At 54.9% G+C, this 17,540-nt stretch overlaps 8 protein-coding genes across 8 annotated transcripts; 3 read left to right on the forward strand and 5 right to left on the reverse strand.

Moving 5' to 3' along the window:
* Nucleotides 1-38: 38 nt before the first annotated feature.
* Nucleotides 39-1,021, forward strand: PG997_005401 (uncharacterized protein; the record flags this gene model as incomplete). The annotated part of the gene is made up of 4 exons (XM_066809716.1): nt 39-327; nt 392-499; nt 565-680; nt 764-1,021. 4 exons carry the CDS (start codon nt 39-41, stop codon nt 1,019-1,021), a joined length of 771 nt encoding a protein of 256 aa, XP_066673334.1.
* A 541-nt stretch (nt 1,022-1,562) lies between these two features.
* Nucleotides 1,563-2,462, reverse strand: PG997_005402 (uncharacterized protein; the record flags this gene model as incomplete). Its single annotated transcript, XM_066809717.1, has 3 exons — nt 1,563-1,862; nt 1,910-2,044; nt 2,187-2,462. The coding sequence occupies 3 exons, from the start codon at nt 2,460-2,462 to the stop codon at nt 1,563-1,565; spliced, it is 711 nt and encodes a 236-aa protein (XP_066673335.1).
* Nucleotides 2,463-2,831: 369 nt separating this feature from the next.
* On the forward strand, nt 2,832-5,187 carry PG997_005403 (uncharacterized protein; the record flags this gene model as incomplete). The annotated part of the gene is made up of 7 exons (XM_066809718.1): nt 2,832-2,976; nt 3,039-3,182; nt 3,240-3,494; nt 3,561-3,690; nt 3,749-4,378; nt 4,438-4,649; nt 4,703-5,187. The coding sequence occupies 7 exons, from the start codon at nt 2,832-2,834 to the stop codon at nt 5,185-5,187; spliced, it is 2,001 nt and encodes a 666-aa protein (XP_066673336.1).
* Nucleotides 5,188-5,748: 561 nt separating this feature from the next.
* Nucleotides 5,749-6,623, reverse strand: PG997_005404 (Tyrosinase; the record flags this gene model as incomplete). The annotated part of the gene is made up of 2 exons (XM_066809719.1): nt 5,749-6,157; nt 6,391-6,623. 2 exons carry the CDS (start codon nt 6,621-6,623, stop codon nt 5,749-5,751), a joined length of 642 nt encoding a protein of 213 aa, XP_066673337.1.
* Nucleotides 6,624-7,292: 669 nt separating this feature from the next.
* PG997_005405 (uncharacterized protein) lies at nt 7,293-8,722 on the forward strand (the record flags this gene model as incomplete). Its single annotated transcript, XM_066809720.1, is given in 5 exon segments — nt 7,293-7,429; nt 7,487-7,918; nt 7,980-8,393; nt 8,453-8,469; nt 8,481-8,722. The coding sequence occupies 5 exon segments, from the start codon at nt 7,293-7,295 to the stop codon at nt 8,720-8,722; spliced, it is 1,242 nt and encodes a 413-aa protein (XP_066673338.1).
* A 467-nt stretch (nt 8,723-9,189) lies between these two features.
* On the reverse strand, nt 9,190-10,370 carry PG997_005406 (uncharacterized protein; the record flags this gene model as incomplete). Its single annotated transcript, XM_066809721.1, has 5 exons — nt 9,190-9,504; nt 9,590-9,620; nt 9,679-9,775; nt 9,837-10,022; nt 10,118-10,370. The coding sequence occupies 5 exons, from the start codon at nt 10,368-10,370 to the stop codon at nt 9,190-9,192; spliced, it is 882 nt and encodes a 293-aa protein (XP_066673339.1).
* A 1,610-nt stretch (nt 10,371-11,980) lies between these two features.
* PG997_005407 (uncharacterized protein) lies at nt 11,981-12,634 on the reverse strand (the record flags this gene model as incomplete). Its single annotated transcript, XM_066809722.1, has 2 exons — nt 11,981-12,483; nt 12,565-12,634. 2 exons carry the CDS (start codon nt 12,632-12,634, stop codon nt 11,981-11,983), a joined length of 573 nt encoding a protein of 190 aa, XP_066673340.1.
* A 1,314-nt stretch (nt 12,635-13,948) lies between these two features.
* Nucleotides 13,949-16,864, reverse strand: PG997_005408 (uncharacterized protein; the record flags this gene model as incomplete). Its single annotated transcript, XM_066809723.1, has 3 exons — nt 13,949-15,079; nt 15,178-16,336; nt 16,407-16,864. The coding sequence occupies 3 exons, from the start codon at nt 16,862-16,864 to the stop codon at nt 13,949-13,951; spliced, it is 2,748 nt and encodes a 915-aa protein (XP_066673341.1).
* Nucleotides 16,865-17,540: the final 676 nt, after the last annotated feature.

Below are 17,540 nucleotides of genomic sequence, written 5' to 3' on the forward strand. Positions count from 1 at the left end.
CCCTAATCGCTATCGACACTGCTAAACCCATCATCGCCATGGCGACCGCAGGTGTTACGCGTTACAGCATGGACTCCAGTCGAGACTCGCAGGATGACGACGACGGCGCACTTCTCGGGCATTACCAGAAACGGTACAGGAAGGGCGGCTACGCTGGGAGAGGCAAGAGAGCTGCGAGATGTAGACACCCGGCTGTTTACTTTCTCTCCGGCCTCTTCGCCGGTCTGATCTTGGTTGGGTTGGTGCTCATCTTATACATGAAATTTGCTACGAAACGGGCGTGTTCGGCAAGTCTGACGGGGGAGGTCAACAGCATGGTGCCGGAATGTAGGATCCCCTAATAATGGACGCTGTTTGCTACTCCGGTGAGACTGACGGCATTTCGATGCAGTTCCCGTTCGGCAGGTCTTGTTTGGCCGTGATCCGCTGGCCACAAGCGATCACACGACAGAGGAATCCAAGAACGCTACATATAACGACTGGCTATCGTATATGCCCGGTGAGTTGTACAATAGCCACCTGTGCCGCGCATAGATATCTTGCTAATGCACACTGTGCCTGAAGTCGGGAACGGGTTCGTGGCGCTTGGACAGCCAAAAGGGAACTTGCTACCGCCTCCCATCAAGTACAACGACAAAGACACGTACAGCGTCGCGTACACGCACCAGCTGCACTGCCTGGTAAGTCCCCCAACAATCACTAAACATGTGCGCCGTCTTCCCGTTCGCAACGTGTTCACGATATTGACTCGGCCACTGTGTAGCACAGCATCATGACCATGTACAACGGCCTGCTGGACGGCTCGATGAGCGCCCCGACCTCGCACAAGCATATCGACCACTGTTTCCGATACCTGCGCCAGTCCATCGTGTGCTGCGGGGATACCGCGCTGGAGGGCCAGGATCCCAACAGGGACGTCATGGGGACGGATGGGACGGGGGCGGTTCATTTGTGTAAGGATTACGACCAGTTGCTTAGTTGGACGGAGTCGAAACGAGTGGTGGATGGGCATGTTATTTAGGATTTGGAGAAGGGGTCACGGCATAGTACGGGGCGAGTTATGAACGTAGACTTTTGCTTACTTCTGAAGACAATGAGACTCAAAACAATGATACAGTTGGAAACGTTAACGACCACAGGGCCATGTGACCAAGCCCGTCAAACCGGTCCAGATGCAGACTAAGCTGACCCGTTGAATCTTACTTTGCAGGACTGATGATAATGAACCAGTTCTGGAATGGGTCGGAGGATACACATGGTGAAAGTGGAATTAACTGAGGCTCTATTCCCTTCCACCGACCGCGGCTGCTCAAGAACTGCGAGATTCCGGACGCTACGATGCTTTGAGATTGTCCCGAGGGTTAAGAAGGCCATTGTCACAGCGCGTAGAGAAATTTTCCCAATGAAAACGTCTACATGAGCGAGGCAAATACGCACTCCTCTCAGTTTACTAAGGTCTACTGTATGATGGTCCTCGTCTGCTATGTATACCTATCTTTCTAGGCTAACCAGTTCTTCCGACCCCGATGTCTCCCACGGGGCATCACAGTTCAGTCCGACGTTTACATTGAATGGTTAATCTTCCCATGAATCTCCTTCTTGTCCGTCGACCGGTACCGCTCCGCAAAAGTGAACAGCGCACCATAGTCCTTGCAGGTATGCTGATACCCCCAGCCCGTGCTCCCGATGTTGTCGGGCGGCGCGTGCAGCCACTCGAGGGTGGTGTCGCCCGCGCACATGATGGCCTGCCGCAGGTAGTCCCAGCAGTGCGCAAGGTGGCCGGCGTTAACCTCGTCCAGGTTGCCGGCCCGGGCGGAGAAGTAGCCGGCTCTGGTCATGTACTGGCGAGTGCTTGTGATTAGCTACGTCTCATTTCTCGTACTGCTTCACTGGCTTTGGGAAGACTCACAAGACAGTGTAATTGATGGAATACGGATATCATGGCTTGCTGCTTGGGTAAGGATTGATCCATGCCGTGCATATATGGGATGGCGGTATCATTATCGACGTCAATCCACCCTTTTCCCTCTGTGACACGCGCATTCTTGATTAGGTATGCCATACAATTTGAGTCAGGGAAGTGAGGGCATCACTTACTCGGAATGAGCTTGGTCCATTGTCCCTCAGACTCCTTACTCGGCTCATCCCCAAAGACGGACTGATAAATGAATAGCTTCTTGGTATACCGCTCCGGCGGCATCCACGACGGTGGTTGGGCATCGGCCTGCCCTTTGCGGACCACGAAGACGACCAACGCCGTGATGAAGGCCAGGTTGAGCGCGGCCAGGGAAGCCGATGGTGACGAGAATACGAAGAGGCAGCCGTCGTCGCTTGGCCTGTCTCGGCCCGGCGGTCTGGCTGTCTTCGCCGTCGAGAAGCTGCTCCTTCTCCTCTACGTCGTCGGAGGTGGATGATGACTGGGACATTGATCTTCGTAGCGAAATGTCTCCGTAACTCTCCATGTTATCGGCAATGTAGAACAAGTTGATGATGGTCTAGCAGAATTGTTTTGAGGACTGTTGACATTAGCTCGGAAATGTGAGGTCCAGTTCCTTATCCGGCAGATGATGTTATGTGCCGTGTCTTGTTGTGTGCATGCACGATTTGGCGCTGGCGCGGGGGCGGGCAGATCTGCAAGCGCTGATCAGGGGCGAAACAATGAACCGTCCCCCGCCAATTCTATCTCTTTCGCCCACAACTGCGCTTAAGCCAGCAAAGGACCATATGACGTAGAACTCATGGCATGTTGTATGTCCTGGCTTTCAGATATTGGCTAGACGAAATGCATTGCTGAATTTGGATGAGTGGCTCTGCTGTGCAGCCTCATCACGATGAAGGTATCGTTTGCTATCGTAGCCTTTGCGGCAGCTGGTGTGGCGGCACTGGTTGAGAACAATGTCAAATGGTCTAATTCGTCACTCAAGTCTTCATGTGGGAGGATCTCGGCGTCGTATTGGCAGTGGAAAAAGTCGGGTGGTATGTACTGGCCGCTCCATTCCTCTTACCTTATGCACAATCAGCTTAGTAGTCCATTGTAGGCAAGGGCAATTTTGGCCATATACCTGGTGCAGAGGCATTGGAATGCCTTCAGTCTATGCCATTGTACCAGGAATCAGCTCTAGCATTTCTAGATGCTTATGATGGATACCTCCAGTTTCAATCCACGACGAAGAAGTTAAGAAGTACGTCTCTGTCTAAACTCACAATGCGCGAATGATATCCTGATATTGCATACCCAGAACCACCTTCAAGTTATCCATCTCTCCCAACCGATCTAGATGGCGGCCTCCAGAAGATCAGACATCGTGTCTCCTCAGGACGATACTCGAACCAATTCGACTTTGATCGAGACTTGAGCCTTCTCCTGACGCGCGCCAACGATGGCCATCTCCTGGCTGGCCTCTGTTCTCAAGAGGTCTTCGCCTTCACCCACGATACTCCTCTTGTGTCGGTTTCCCCAGATGGCATCGAACTATCCCGGCTGTACACGGTCTGTCAGTGACCCTTTTGCGTTCGTCATGACATAATGACCTCGGTGTGGCTGACCCATCTGCGAACAGCCGATGCTAGAATTCTCCGCGCCCACCCAAGCAGTGTCTCCCACGTGGTAGAGATCAACGGCGTCGACGCGGTCTACTTCTTAGAGTCCGAACTAGCGTTGTACATAGGGTATCAAGATCCCGACGCTCGGTAGAACGCACTTTGCCCAATTTTGCCAGATTATACTACGTGCTTACACATCGCATAGATACAACCGCCTGTTTCCCTCTCCGACAGGAAACTTCTCCAAACACTTCGACAGCGGGGCCTGGACGAGCAGATTTGGACTATGGCCAGGGAAGCCCTCCTACGTCGTGCGATTTGACAACGGGACGGAGGTGCTGGTTGAGGTGTTGGCCATGTGGTCCGAAACCAACGGAGACATGACCTACGAAAACGGCCGGGGGCTGTTTGACGTGGCTTGCCGGAAACGATCGGATCCCGTGCTCCATAGCTTCCCCGGCGAGTTCATCACGCCGCCCGACTGGGACGTCCCGCCCAGCGGCGATCCCGCCTTTCCCCGACCGGACTTTAAGGACAGCGGTGGCCATTTTCGGGGATACACGTCTGCCGGTCCCGCTATGTCCGACGTCGCTGTGCTCCATCTGCCTACGTTTCCCTCTGCAGGCGGCGCACGGGGAGGCTGCCGAGACGATAAGCCAGTTTCTGACGCAGGTGGCCCATCTGGGCAAGAAGAGACTGGTCTTGGACTTGTCTGGAAACGAAGGAGGCGATATCGTCCCCGCCTTCAACCTGTTCAAAACGCTGTTTCCGGATGGGAGTATCTACTCGGCCACGCGCTTTCGCTCGACCGAACTACTGGGACTGATGACCAGGGGTCTTCTCCGCGGCCTGGGCGGAGGAGCCAGCAATACTGGACCCGCCGCTCGTTTACAGCCAGGCAGTCCGACCCAGTACCGCAGAGCCGCTTGGCTCATTAAAGGAGTTCTACCTAGATCCCAAAGTAAAAGGAGACAATATGTCCAGCCTATACGCCCATTTCGACTTTGATCGTGCCTCCACGGTTCGAGACCCGATAAGGGGCTTTGGCGGTATACCCCTTAATCCGAAACGACAGCTGTTTGACGCCAAGGACATCGTGGTCGTGAGTCCGAAAGTGCACATGACCCGAATGGAGGGTTAATAAAATGCTTTACTACAGATGACCGACGGCCGCTGCGCCCTCGACCTGCGCCATCCTCGTCGATCTCCTCCGCCAGCAGGGCGTCCGCACCCTCGCCTTCGGGGGCCGGCCGCGGCCCCGGGCCCATGCAAGCCGTCGGCGGCGTGCGGGGCGGGCAGCGCTGGTCCCTAAAAGCGATCGAGAAGCACGTCCAGACGGCGCTCCGGCTAGCCCCCGACGTGCTGCCGCCTGCGGATGCGCAGAGGCTGGCCGCCCTGGCGCCGCCCTTGCGCGCGGAGTTCCCGCTGCAGTTTGACCGGTACGGGCAGAGCGGCGTCAATTTTCGGGATGCGTATGGACCCGGCGACGACGAGACACCGCTGCAGTTTGTTTATGAGGCGGCGGACTGCAGGCGGTTTTTTACGGTGGAGAATGTGCTGGAGCCGGCCAGTATGTGGGAGGATGCGGCGCGGGCCATGTTTGGGGACGGGGACTTGTGTGTTTCGGGGTCGCGGAGTGCGTAGACTAGAGGACTAGGAAGAAATCTTATCTTACTGTCTTATGCTAAGTTGTTTGTTGTTTCGAAAGTCGGGATCCTTCAGTGTTCGCCAAGTCTAAGAATTGCCTTTTTTGTTCTTCTGCTTTTCAACTCGAACCGGCACAGGCTAGCAGAAACAAGTGATTCAAAATCGAGCAAACTCAACACACCTGAACTTAGCAAGTCTGAGAATAAACATCTGTCACCCGTGCCTGTATGAGAAGTCTCTGATTTGAAAGCCGTGGCGATTACCAATGAACTACAAATTTGAGCGATGATTGCATCTAAACGCTAATAACGGTAACATAAATGTCCATCCTGTGTATCCATTACCTGAGAGACGGGGATGTCGTCAACAAAACCCCCGTAGTGGAGCATGTCCTCTACCGTAGCATTCTCGCTTGTCGGGAGTTGAACATGTGCTTCCCTTGGTACTGCATCTGCCTGGCCTCTAGATCTTCCTGCTGCCACCGCCACCACAGGTGGTCCATCTGCGCATGATGGACGTAGAAGATGGGATCTGATAGCCTTTTTTAACTCATATTCATCAAGGGAAGTAAATAGACAGACAGTACATACCGTTAGCTGCCGTCAGCGCCCGGAAATCCCCGCTAACCAGGTAATGCAGCGAATTGTGCAGCCGGTACTCCAGCTCGTGCGCGAAGTCGGAGTACGTCCGCATCCGCATGATCTTGCCGATCGACTCCGGGCGGAAGCTGCGGCGCAGGTCCTGGCCCTGGGGCCCGCGCTCCCGAAAACCCCGGGAGAGGCAGTGCGTCACATAGGTGTGGTTGTACTTGATGGGCCGCAGGTCGGCAAAGGGGCCATCTGTCACGCAGCGGCCCTCGCCGACAGTGACGGGGCCACTGTGGTTGCCGTCGCCGCCGAAGCCGGTCTCGGGGCTCCAGATGGAGGAGGCGGCGAGGTCGGTCCAGTCGGCGGTCCAGTCCCAGTAACTAGGGATAGAGTTAGTCCCCATCGGGCTCTGACAAGAGGATGATATGTAAAGTGGGGGACTTGCGGTATCTGACCCTCGAACCCACAATGTTCATGTAGCGCCTTCTCCCAAACGGATAAGGTATGTCGATGCCATGGTAGGAATGATGAAGAGCGATGAGCTGCGATAAGATGTCATCAGCCGACGGACGATGTTTATGGTATTGATATAGTTGTAGGAGCATGCATACACCAGGATCCTATCCCTCCATGAAGCTCGGCAAAGTCATCGTAGATGGTGCCGTTTCTGCCCCATACGGAAGACACCGTGCTCAGGCAGTTGACGGCGCTCATGAACCCCGTCCTCTCCTCCAAGGTCAACGAGCGCCACTCTCGCCGGACACCGGGGTTGACGCAGCGCTTGGGCTGGTCTCCGGATGGCCAGGCTAGAATCGTCAAGGCGGACAGGACGAGGACTAGGAACATGGAAAAGATGAAACATGCCCATATGAACAGCTCCCAGATACGCTGAACATGATCTCCGAAGCTGTCATGTTGTTGCAGGAGTCTGGATGTCCAACGGCTGACTAAGCTGGAGGAGTATGGGCCATCATGAACGTTGGCTTCAGGGTCCGCGACGGCGTGGTAGCCGTGCTGTGTGTTGTCCCAGAATCTCACTTTTTCGACTTGGGCATATTGCGATATCTGGATGCGAAATCGTCACGAACTCTTAGATACGAGTCCCGCGGCGTCTTGTCCACTGTATGGCCCATGTAGATGAAATGACATGAATGACACAGCGTAGCTTTCACTGAACGTTCGACTTGTGGACCAATCAGAGCTTTACAGACTATGATGACGACATAGGATTGTGGCTCCCCGTGGGCGGCCAAGCGCGCAATGCCCATTGGATGGAGAGACGGCGCCAAACAACAGGCCCAGCAGCGCCAACGTGCTTTCGCCAGCAATGGAGCCCTCTCGTCGAGGCAATCTCGTCAGGCCCGGGCAGTGGACTCGCTATGGTGTGGGAATGTGTGTTCAGCTCCTACTTTCACCATACATCACCCGCATCCAGATAGATTGCACCATTGCCGACATCATTGATCACGCCTATCCGGCAGTCTTAACTCCCGTGTTGAATGACCCCAAACCAATATGGCTTCACTTTTGAGTTCCTGGACACAAGGGAAGTTCCGGGCGTTTCCGCAATCCCTGAGGAGCAAGAGGCCGAAATATGCACGTCTCTATAACGACGATGACGCTACCGACCTGGGCCAACTTCACATGAGAACGTAGGTTATCACCGTGTAACAACTGTATTGGATGACTGACCAGTATGCAACTATCAGGCCCGCTCAGCGGAGAACATGGCTGCAGCGCCTGTGTGCGACCATCTTCTTAATCGTCATCATCGCCGTCTTCTTCGCGACCTACTATGTCTTCCAGCCCGGGGATGATCGCAAGGCCAACAAATCGGCAGCTGTGCACCATCACCACTCGCACTCGTCTGAAGGAGGATGCCGCCAGCTGCACGTCCGCCGCGAGTGGCGGACCATCGACGCCGAGGAGAAGTGGTCCTACATCATGGCGGTCAAGTGCCTGATGGCCCACCCCTCCCAGTTCATGGCGGGCACGTCCTACTACGACGACTTCATCTACGCGCACTCCAAGACGGGCGTGTACTCGCACTACGCTGCCGCCTTTCTCCCGTGGCACCGGATGTACGTGCACCTGTATGAGAAGGCGCTGAGGGAGAAGTGCAGCTATGCAGGGCCATTCGTGTAAGTGATTATCAGATCCATCCCTGAGAAGGGCAGAAAAACTGACCCCAAAGGCGTAAAGCTACTGGGACTGGACCCTCGACTCAGCCAACCTGTCCCTTTCACCCGTCTGGGACCCCAACGCCGGATTCGGCAGCAACGGCAAGGCCACTCCGTTGTTGCGCAACGACGACGGAGACGTCAGGTACTGCGTCAAGGACGGCCCCTTCGCCGACACCACGCGCCCCTGGAAGGCCCTGAGCTCCGGCCACTCCCATGACGTCACCATGGAGCCGCACTGCCTCAGCCGCCACTTCACGGAGCCCGGCGACGAGCTGCTTCCGACAGTGCACCGGCTCATCTCGCCCGAGCGCGTCGAGAAGACGCTGAGCCAGCCCGACTATGAGGCGTTCTTCGCGGACTTTGAGGAGGGGCCGCACAATGCGATTCCGCAGTTCATCAAGGGGGGACTTTTTGACGTTTACGGCGCCGAATGGTAAGATCTGTGTCTCATTTATCCCTTTAACTGTTTCTGTATTGTTAGCAGGGAAATAGCGTTAAGGAGACTGATTGTAACGTTTAGACCCCGTGTTCTGGCTGCACCATACCCAAGTCGATCGGTTGTGGGCACTGTGGCAGCAGCGGAACCCAGGAAAGAGATTGAAGGAGTACGGCGGCCCCAGCTCGGATTTCCGTCATCACCACGATGAGGACGGCGGATCCTTCATGACGGATGTTTTGCCGATGGCGGGTTTGGCCGACGATGATCCCGTGGTGGAGGATGTCATGGACACGGCGGGTGGGCTTTTGTGTTATCGTTATTAACGTGACTAGATTGGAGAATCGTTTGATGCTTGAGGCCATCTTGAGACTTTGGTGTTCATTTAGTTGTTCGTTACGCATATATGTACATGACTGTAGGAAGCGGAAATTGACATCTTTGGAGCTTGCCGGCCTACAACCCTGGCAATTGAAGAATGCCCAAAGATAATCTGAGTCACTTGGGTCCGCGGCAAAAGCATACCTTCCAATAACTGAAATAGTGAACGTATGCTTTCACCTAGTGCACTATTTTTGGATTGGTCACGGTCTGGTAAGTTCTAAACATAAGATCTCATCCCTGGTCTCGGCAAGTACTCAGTGGGTCATAAATACAGCAAATTCGTTCATATCTAATTCGGTGTTTCCTCGTTAAGTCATATCCACTCTAAGTAGGCAGTACATGAGGCGGCCATCGCCTATATCACTCTCTACCACACAAGCAAGTTGATGCCGCTATCCCAGCTCTGAACTCATTCAAGCCCATTGAGCTTCTTCCACTCCTCCGGGTCGACGGAGCCCGGCTCCGGTTGCACGGCCTGGCTGCCGTTGAACCGCTCCGAGACCCAGTCGCGGATCTTCTTGAAGTTGCGACAGGTGTGCGGCCGGTCCGAGTTGATATAGTTGTTCTCGATGCCGGTGAAGTAGACGGACGGGATCGGCGTCAGGTCGCCGGCACACAGGATCACCTGCCGGAGGTGGTTGATGCAGTGGTCGATGTGCTTGACGCCGTGGATCTCGTTGTCGGGCGGGTAGACGTCGGGGCGGAAGCCTTTGCGGATGTGGTCCTACGAGTAGTTGGATTGTGTCAGTTTGATCTGGGAGTTCGTACAGAGATGAGGGGGGAGAGGGAGATGGGCCTGGACTACTTACGAGACAATGGATTGTATGCATGACTTCGAGACTGCGTAAATGTGTGAGAGGTGCTTTCCTAATGCGGCTATCGGGTCAATACTACTTACGCGGCAACGTAGCCTCCCTGCTTGGGAGCATGGTACTTCTGATAGTCCGGCCCCCAAGCTTCTCGAGCTTCGTGCTCCTCGAGTAGGAAGAACCGGCCTGAAGCCTCAGTCAGCGTGGGATGTTCTGCAAACCACAGATTCAGATATTTCTGACTCACCCCAATGGTACATGGCCCAGTTCCGGTCCATCTCCTTGCGATCCTCCTCCAGGGTCGGATCACCTGTGTACTTGAGCCTCGGAATGCCATCGTCTGGCGGTGGTACGTATTCAAACCCGTCGTCGAGAAAGGCGGGGCTCCCTTCAAACCACTGCGACTCGACTTCAATTGTGTGTTTGGCCGGGGCTGGCAGTGTGCGTATTAGCACCGGCTAAAATCATAATGCCCAGACTAGCCAATGGAGATCGGCGTAGCCGTTAATGAGGATGTACTGTACTTACCTAGCTCGTTTGGAAACCCCCTGCCAAAGGACCCGCTGTTCCGGATCCGGATGACCTCGACGCCGAGCCACGCCGTAGTCCCGGCAAAGAAGACGGACGTGGCCAGTGCGGCAATGAGCAGCCAGCGAGACCTGTTTCGCGGGGCTGGCCAAGGTGCACGCCAGAACTGGCCTTGCAGCGGCTCCTCGGCCGATCCGGTCTCGGATGACGAATCGTCGGTGTAGGGTTTGTATCCTTCTTTGGCAGCAGACATTATTCAAAGTAGTGCTATGCGATTCTGGGATGAAGAATGATGGGAAACAGTGAAGCTTCAAGATACAGAGAGACTATAGCCAATATTGCTTACAAGATATCGGTGGGGTATGGTGACCCTTTGTGTTGGGGGTGACTAGGGTGCCCACCCGCGACCATGGTATTGGCGCCAGATTTTGGCGCCGGCGGAACGCATTGCAATTGGTACGCCCCCTGAGCTTCATTGGGCCAGCCTGAAGCCCCACAAGCGTCTCTTTGAGTGAAGAACGAATGTTCACAACTTCCAAATTCCCGAGGCAAGTTTGACCAAGACCCGTTCGGACAACAAGAGAGAAACGAGACAAGCAACGAACACCCGAGCCCCCGCTACAGCATTGCATAATTCCAGGATGAGGTGGCTCATTCTATCGTGCCTGTGGCTGTATCTCCGGTCGCCGGTGGCCATGAGCCTGCCTGAAGACCAGTTCAAGGCCGTGAGTTGAAGTCCATCACTTGCAACGCAGAGACCAAGTACCAACTCGTGCACTCTAGGGTATTGTGCCTACGTCCGTGAGAGACAGTGCAGTAAGTATCCACGATGCCGGCTCAACACTCACCCTTGGCTAACTTGGACAGTGTAAGAGATTTCCCATTCCTATGATCAGACTTATGAACCATACACCAGACGACGTAGTTGACGTTTTATACATCTCCAGAGTAAGCAGCGTACGTCTCTCTCACAAGCAATTCATGCCTTAACACCAAAACGCAGCAACAACGATGACCTACATGAGTTTGATAAGTAGTTTGATGAGGATCCCACTGGGCGGACCTCGGAGGTTTGATGGAAGATTGGGTATCAAATAGCTGTATTTCAGTTCTCTTGTGCGGAGAGTGTTGGGACAAAGCATCTTAACAGTAGACAATGAGTTAATCAAAGGTAGAAAGAAGGTTGTAAGGCTCCGAATATACTACTTCATGTGCAATATATCCTAAATGGCCTTGTTGATAGCCCTGTACCCGCTCGTTTGCTTCTCACATATTGTTTTGTCCTTTGGCGATATGTCTGATCCAGCGAGTGTCTACCATGCGGGCAAATTGCTGTGACACACCTGGCATAGTCTACTTTAGGGATGAAGTGAATGCGAAAAGTCAACCCTTCACATGTCGTTTGCGTTCATAACAGGCCAAGACCGTGTATCGGCTGCTGTGGAAAGGTCGTTCTCATGAATCTCAACAGTTACAACATAGTTGGTCTGAACACCGTCAAATTCTAGCATCGAGTCACTTATGGGGCTGAATAAAATGCGATGGACGACCCGGTTAAATATTGAATCCTGTCTAATGAGCGTAGCTGAGGCTCGTCATGCGTTCTACCTCGTCGTGGTCAAGCAAGTAATCAGATAAACACTCATAGGATAATCCGCACGAGTCAAGCAGATATCGGTCCTGTCTGTCCCAACCCCCCGCCCCCTTCGTCCATCGCTTCCTCCCCTTCCTCCTCCTCCTCGTAACGAACGTGACTCGTAAATCGTTGCTGGCTCACCCGGACCGGCCCCCAAGAGCACCAGCCCAGTTGGCGCTCTTAGGATAGGGGTCGCCGCAGTCCTAATCCCTGGCAGAGGAGGACGCTTAGTCGTGACGCTTGTCAATGGGGATGACGTAGTCCTCGACCGAGGCCGGGGCCTCGCGCTTGTCGATGGGAATAACGTAGTCCTCAACAGAAGCCGGCGCCTCACGCTTCTTGTCGATCGGGATGACGTAGTCCTCCACGCTGGCGGGGGCCTCCCGCTTGTCGATGGGGATGACGTAGTCCTCAACTGAAGCTGGGGCTTCCCGCTTGTCAATGGGGATCACGTAGTCCTCCACGGAGGCCGGGGCCTCGCGCTTTTTGTTGTGGCGCTTCTTGTCGATGGGGATGACGTAGTCTTCGACCGAGGCGGGAACTTCGCGCTTCTTGTCGATCGGGATCACGTAGTCTTCAACGGAAGCCGGGGCCTCACGCTTCTTGTCGATAGGGATGACGTAGTCTTCGACGCTGGCGGGGGCCTCCCGCTTGTTGTGGCGCTTCTTGTCGATGGGGATGACGTAGTCCTCGACGGAGGCGGGGCCTCGCGGGCAGCGACGGCCTTGGGCTGTTATCGAATTAGCGATATTCAGTACAGCTTATAGCTGTGTATCTGGGAAGGGTCAGGGGTTTGTAACAGTGATTTCACGTACAGCGGAAGCTGGGGCAGCCCAGGCGCCGGCAGCGAGGGTGGAGACGACGACGGCGGAGAACTTCATGTTGATGACTTTGTTGGAGGCGGCGTGGACTGTAGTAGGAAGGGGGCTTTTTGAGAAGCTAAAGTAGTGTTATTGTTAGTAGTCGGTGCTGTGCGATGTTTGGTGCGGTTGCTGATGATTTTTCCAGATGGTCGAGGTGAGATTCCCCCCTTTCTTTATGCAAGTCCGTTGGCCATCCGGCAAGGAGAGGGGCATACTCGTCCAGCGCCGATCGGATAGAACACCTTCGCCTAAGCGCCTTGCCGTCTCTGTTGGGTTGGCGCAAGCAAAGGGTCTGGCGCCGTGTTGGTAGATGTTGCCATGTTCGGGAAGAGACGCTGGGTATTGCGTGACTGAGGCCATGGCGGATTACGAAGAGGTTGGCGACCTACTGCGGTATTGCCATGGACCGAGGAAAAGCAACAATTGTGTGTGATGACGTGCTCATGGTCTATGGCATGCTACAATTCATAGGACACGATGGGTATGCTCTCGTCGCTGGTGTTGCTGTAATACCTGCGATACTGTCACCGATTACAATGGCTGTAATTATTACAACGTTCCTATCATAGCTAATGGCAGCTGCTCATTGATGAGGGTCCTCCTTTCTATCTCATGTCTAAAACTAGTATACGAGCACATATCGTGGAGTATAGTGTTGCGATAGCCATGGTATCGACAACGGTGATGGCGCCCATGCCCCCCTCCTACGCCCCTGAAATTCATCAACACATTCATCGTTGGTACGTCGTCGTTGGTGGTGGCGGCGCTGGTGGTGGTACGTGCACAGGGTGAACCGGAAAAGGGGGCATTTAGCTTTGGCGCCCGTTGGCGCCACGGACTCTGATCGACAAGGACATGGATCCATGCGGGCACGGCAGAGGCAGCGGTGGGTGCATACGGCATGTGCATATAAGAATAAGCGTAACACGTTTCCATTACATCACCGAACGGCAGTTAGTAAGAACCTTGCTGGCCTTGCTGACCATGCAGGTATGAAATTACACCGCATCCAGCACCTAAGCACACTAAACTAGTCAAACCTGCTTCATGCGGCACGGCAAATTTGGTTAGTCCAACCAGTTCTGTCCGTCTCTACCATTCACTTCCGCTGCCACGGGATCTCCCGCTCTACCACACAGCAAAACAAAATACACGACACATAGACTACGGCAGACTACGGAATTACGCCGTGACGTGATGGCTCTTGAGTGGTCAAACACCCCCTGCATCACTAGTGACAGCACGTCTTCCGCTGTTCCGCGTAAGCGACTTGCCTGGTGCAGTGAGAGCAAATGTTTATCCGATAGATGCAGGATCGGCTCGCATCACATCTCAGTAGATGTGCTGACGAGACTCCAAAGGGTTATGATCTTCGGTGATTACAGCAGATTTGTAGATTGTAGTGGCTAGCTGAATAAGTGACAAAATCCACACCTCTGAAAGACATCCCGCCAATCGCACGACGGGGGCTCCGTCCGAGGCCTGCTGATCAATCTCCAGCCAGCACTTCTCCACCACAGTCCTGCATTCCGAGACGGTCCTAGTTGCCCAGGTCGTCATGGTGGTGTTTTGCGACAGGTCCGCGATCAAGTCTCGGAAAAAGTCCCGCTGCGCCCCCGTGGCGAGGCTGGCCGTAGTACACAGCGGCCACGCGAGCGGCCATTCCCTGATTCCTCCCGTCGCGGGTGGCAGTACTTGTAGTAAAAGGGCCAAGAAGGCCTTCCAGGAGTCGATGGCGCGATCGATGCTGTGGCCGATCTCGGAGATGCCGGGTTTCGGACCCGAAACTACGATATGTAAGTAGGTAGTGGCTGCATGCGCAAATATGCTAGTGTGGATGTGGGAGGGGACATGATTGGTTGAGGTTGAGGAAGAGGAAGCAGAAGATGCACGGCGACCTGATGTTTGGTTGCTGGGCTGCACGGCGGGCGATCCAGGATCAGCCAGGGCAAGTCGTTGTATTCCACCGGCGATGGCGGCTTCGATCTTGTCGGCACGCCCAGCGAGTGCGCGGATGCTTAGCGCACCGCGTGTCTCTTGGTCTTTGCGCCAGGCCTCTAGTTGGGTGATGTCCGATATCGCCTTTAGAACCCACGGCTCACAGCCTGTAGTCTCCTGCAGTAGAGCCATGAGCTCCGGATCAGAGAGCCATGTTCGGTATGTTTCATGGGCGGCCGGCACCGTCTTCTGGATAGAGCAGACCAAGAGGTCGTTCCAGACCACAAGACACTGGGAGACGGCAATGGCCTTGCGCTCCATGGCAGACCCAAACGACGACTTTTCGGGCTTCTTGTTCCCAGCCGTCGTGGACGACAGGATGCTGGAAAGGGGCGAGAGCGGTCTTTGGATGGCGGAAGTTTCTGGTGGATCCGGCCGCGCCATTTCTATGCGTTCACCGCTGAGCATGGCCGACTTGGCTGAGGCCATATATGATTGACAGTTTTGGGTGTTACCGGCAAGTGCCTAGACGGATATTAGCCATTGCTGGAGATCGGGGGTACAAGATATCAAAAGTCTTACCTCCAACCGCGATAGCTGAACGGCACATAGTAGATCCTCACCGGGAAGGAACACATGCCGCAGTGGTTGAGCACGGAGAACAGTCGAGCGGCCTGCGCCCTGTACTCCTGGTAGTCATGGTAGAATCCCGTTTGGAGGGTGTCATCCTGCGAAGAGGTATGGTGCTGTTGGTATGCACTTATAGCCAAAGATGCATTGTAGAAAGCCGGAGAACGTGTGAGGACAAAGAGAAGCCAGCCTCTGGACGAACTGGAAGTCCTCTGGCGAGTAGAGATATTTGAAGAGGAGCAGAAGTGGGAGATGTAATGCATGATCAGGTCCATCTCTTTGTCCACGCGACCTTGGTTTTCGGTCGTGGCGATGGACAACGGTAGATCATGGAGCGACGACCCAGCATCAGACGATAGTCGCTCAGACTGGGTGTAAACGTTTGATCCGGAAGATCCGCTGGTGCTTGCTTCCCAGGGTGGCCATGGATCAGCCGCCGACATAGCATTATGATTATGAGCAGGATTGTCTGCGAAGAGGACAGGCTCGACTTCCAAGTCATTATTGTCCCCGATGTTTGCGGTGGGTGAAGAGAAAAAGGTGAAATCATTGGAAAAGGACGAGACCATCTCTGGAGACCAGTCCATGTTGAAGAACATATCCTCGGGGCCTGTCGGTTGGCCGGCAGGGGGCGGTGAGCTACCAATCCCCGGGGGTTCAGGACCGACGGCGGCATCGCGGGTTTCGGTCCTCCTACTGCTTGAGCTCGAAGGACGGTCAGACGGAACGGCAGTGTCGCGGGCTTCGTTCCCTCTGGCCTCGAGCTGTAACCTCATGGCCTCCTGGCGTTCCTTCTCGCCCTTGTCTTTCCAGTCGGGCTTCCGGCCGTAGCCGTGACAGAATATCTGACGGGCTTCGCATGTGCCACAAGGAGGACCGCCCTCGCTGCACTTCTTGCGTCGTAAGCGGCATGTCCAACAGCCGCTTTTGGTGCGCTGAGTCGGAGCCATCCGCACTGACTGAAAGCGTTTGTGGATGGAAAGAGCAAGGAATGGGTGGCCGCGGCGCCGCGAGTCGCCAACGCACGCTTCAGAGCAGTCGACAGGTGGCAGAAAGAGAATGACAGCGGAGCGAGTCTCTCCCGTCCATTCACCAGGGGGAACAGGAACTACCAGCGACGGAAGCTCGCGCCTAATCTCACGACTGAACCCCCTATATACTGTATATCATCAATACATCGTCGATGAGCCCGCAGCCAAGGGCCTTGCGGGAAGGCTTGCACCATACTAGTGGATGTGGACCGGAGCCAGCGAAGGGCGCTGATGCGCTATACGTATGCTCCTGCAGTCCTACGGAAGCCCTCGGAACCGAAGGAATTCCACCCGATTGAGACACGGGGCAGGAATCTGCGCGCGTAAACCACCGTGATTCGGTCTCTGGCACGGTAAACTTTGGATCGTCGTCCAAGATTGCTGGATCGAGAGGGATCACCGCCGGGGCGTGATGTGACACAGCACCCGGCTGCCGCATGCTGACGTTGGTCGAGGCTGGTGGAGGGAGACCGGAGTAGGAGGTATGGACCGTATGGTAAGCAGGGATGGGACTTTGACCTAGGTAAGCAGGGAGAGACGCCAATAGTGCACTGCTTACTCCCTTTGCGTGTCGCGGCCAAGCCAAGAAGGGCCAAGCCTCGGCAAGATCGACGACCGCGTAACGGCTATCGGCCACCTCCCTCCACATGCAGCGCTCGCCTGGCGGTTTGTGGGGAAACGTCAGCTTGAGTTGAGGTTGCGTGCGCAACCAGCATTGGCAAGCTAGGACTTGGCCTCATGTTTGGGCAGACGGACGGGACGGTTGGTGTGACTTGTTTGGCTTGTTTCTGGAGCTGCAGCTGCAGCTAGGGACTGGAAGGAAGGAAAAGCCCAACTCGGCTTTTGGCTGTTACCCCTCATTTCTTAAGTCCGCGCGCCAGGAATGTGTCGGCGCGGGATGATGCAGTAGGCGCTGGATCGACGGCACTCAGGCAGCCAGCTTGTTGCTAGTCAGCACGAGAAGGCCCACACGGGAAGGAAAAGTAAAGAAACACCACTGTACTTTAGGTATGGAAGCACTACTGCTGTAAGTAAGTACCTAACGCGCTCTACGCGCTTCGTTGTCTCACTGGGCGAGCAAACCGGTGTGCCCAGAGGAGGCCCTTTCCAATTGCTCAAAGATCAACACAAGCAGAACTGCGCGCGCGTCTTGCAGGCCTCCAAACAAAACATGGCCCAAGACAACCGGATTCATTGCCCATGCTGTCTGGTCACTTGAGCTGTGGCAGCTTCATGAATTGTTCACAGCAGCTCCACGACATCAACTCGTCTGCCTTTTGGCTGGAATTGAACCATCTGCGATCGGGTGCATGGCCATTCCGAGC

Source organism: Apiospora hydei, assembly GCF_038363865.1.
Source record: "Apiospora hydei strain CBS 114990 chromosome Unknown utg000004l_segment0_segment0, whole genome shotgun sequence".
Taxonomy (NCBI): domain Eukaryota; kingdom Fungi; phylum Ascomycota; class Sordariomycetes; order Amphisphaeriales; family Apiosporaceae; genus Apiospora; species Apiospora hydei.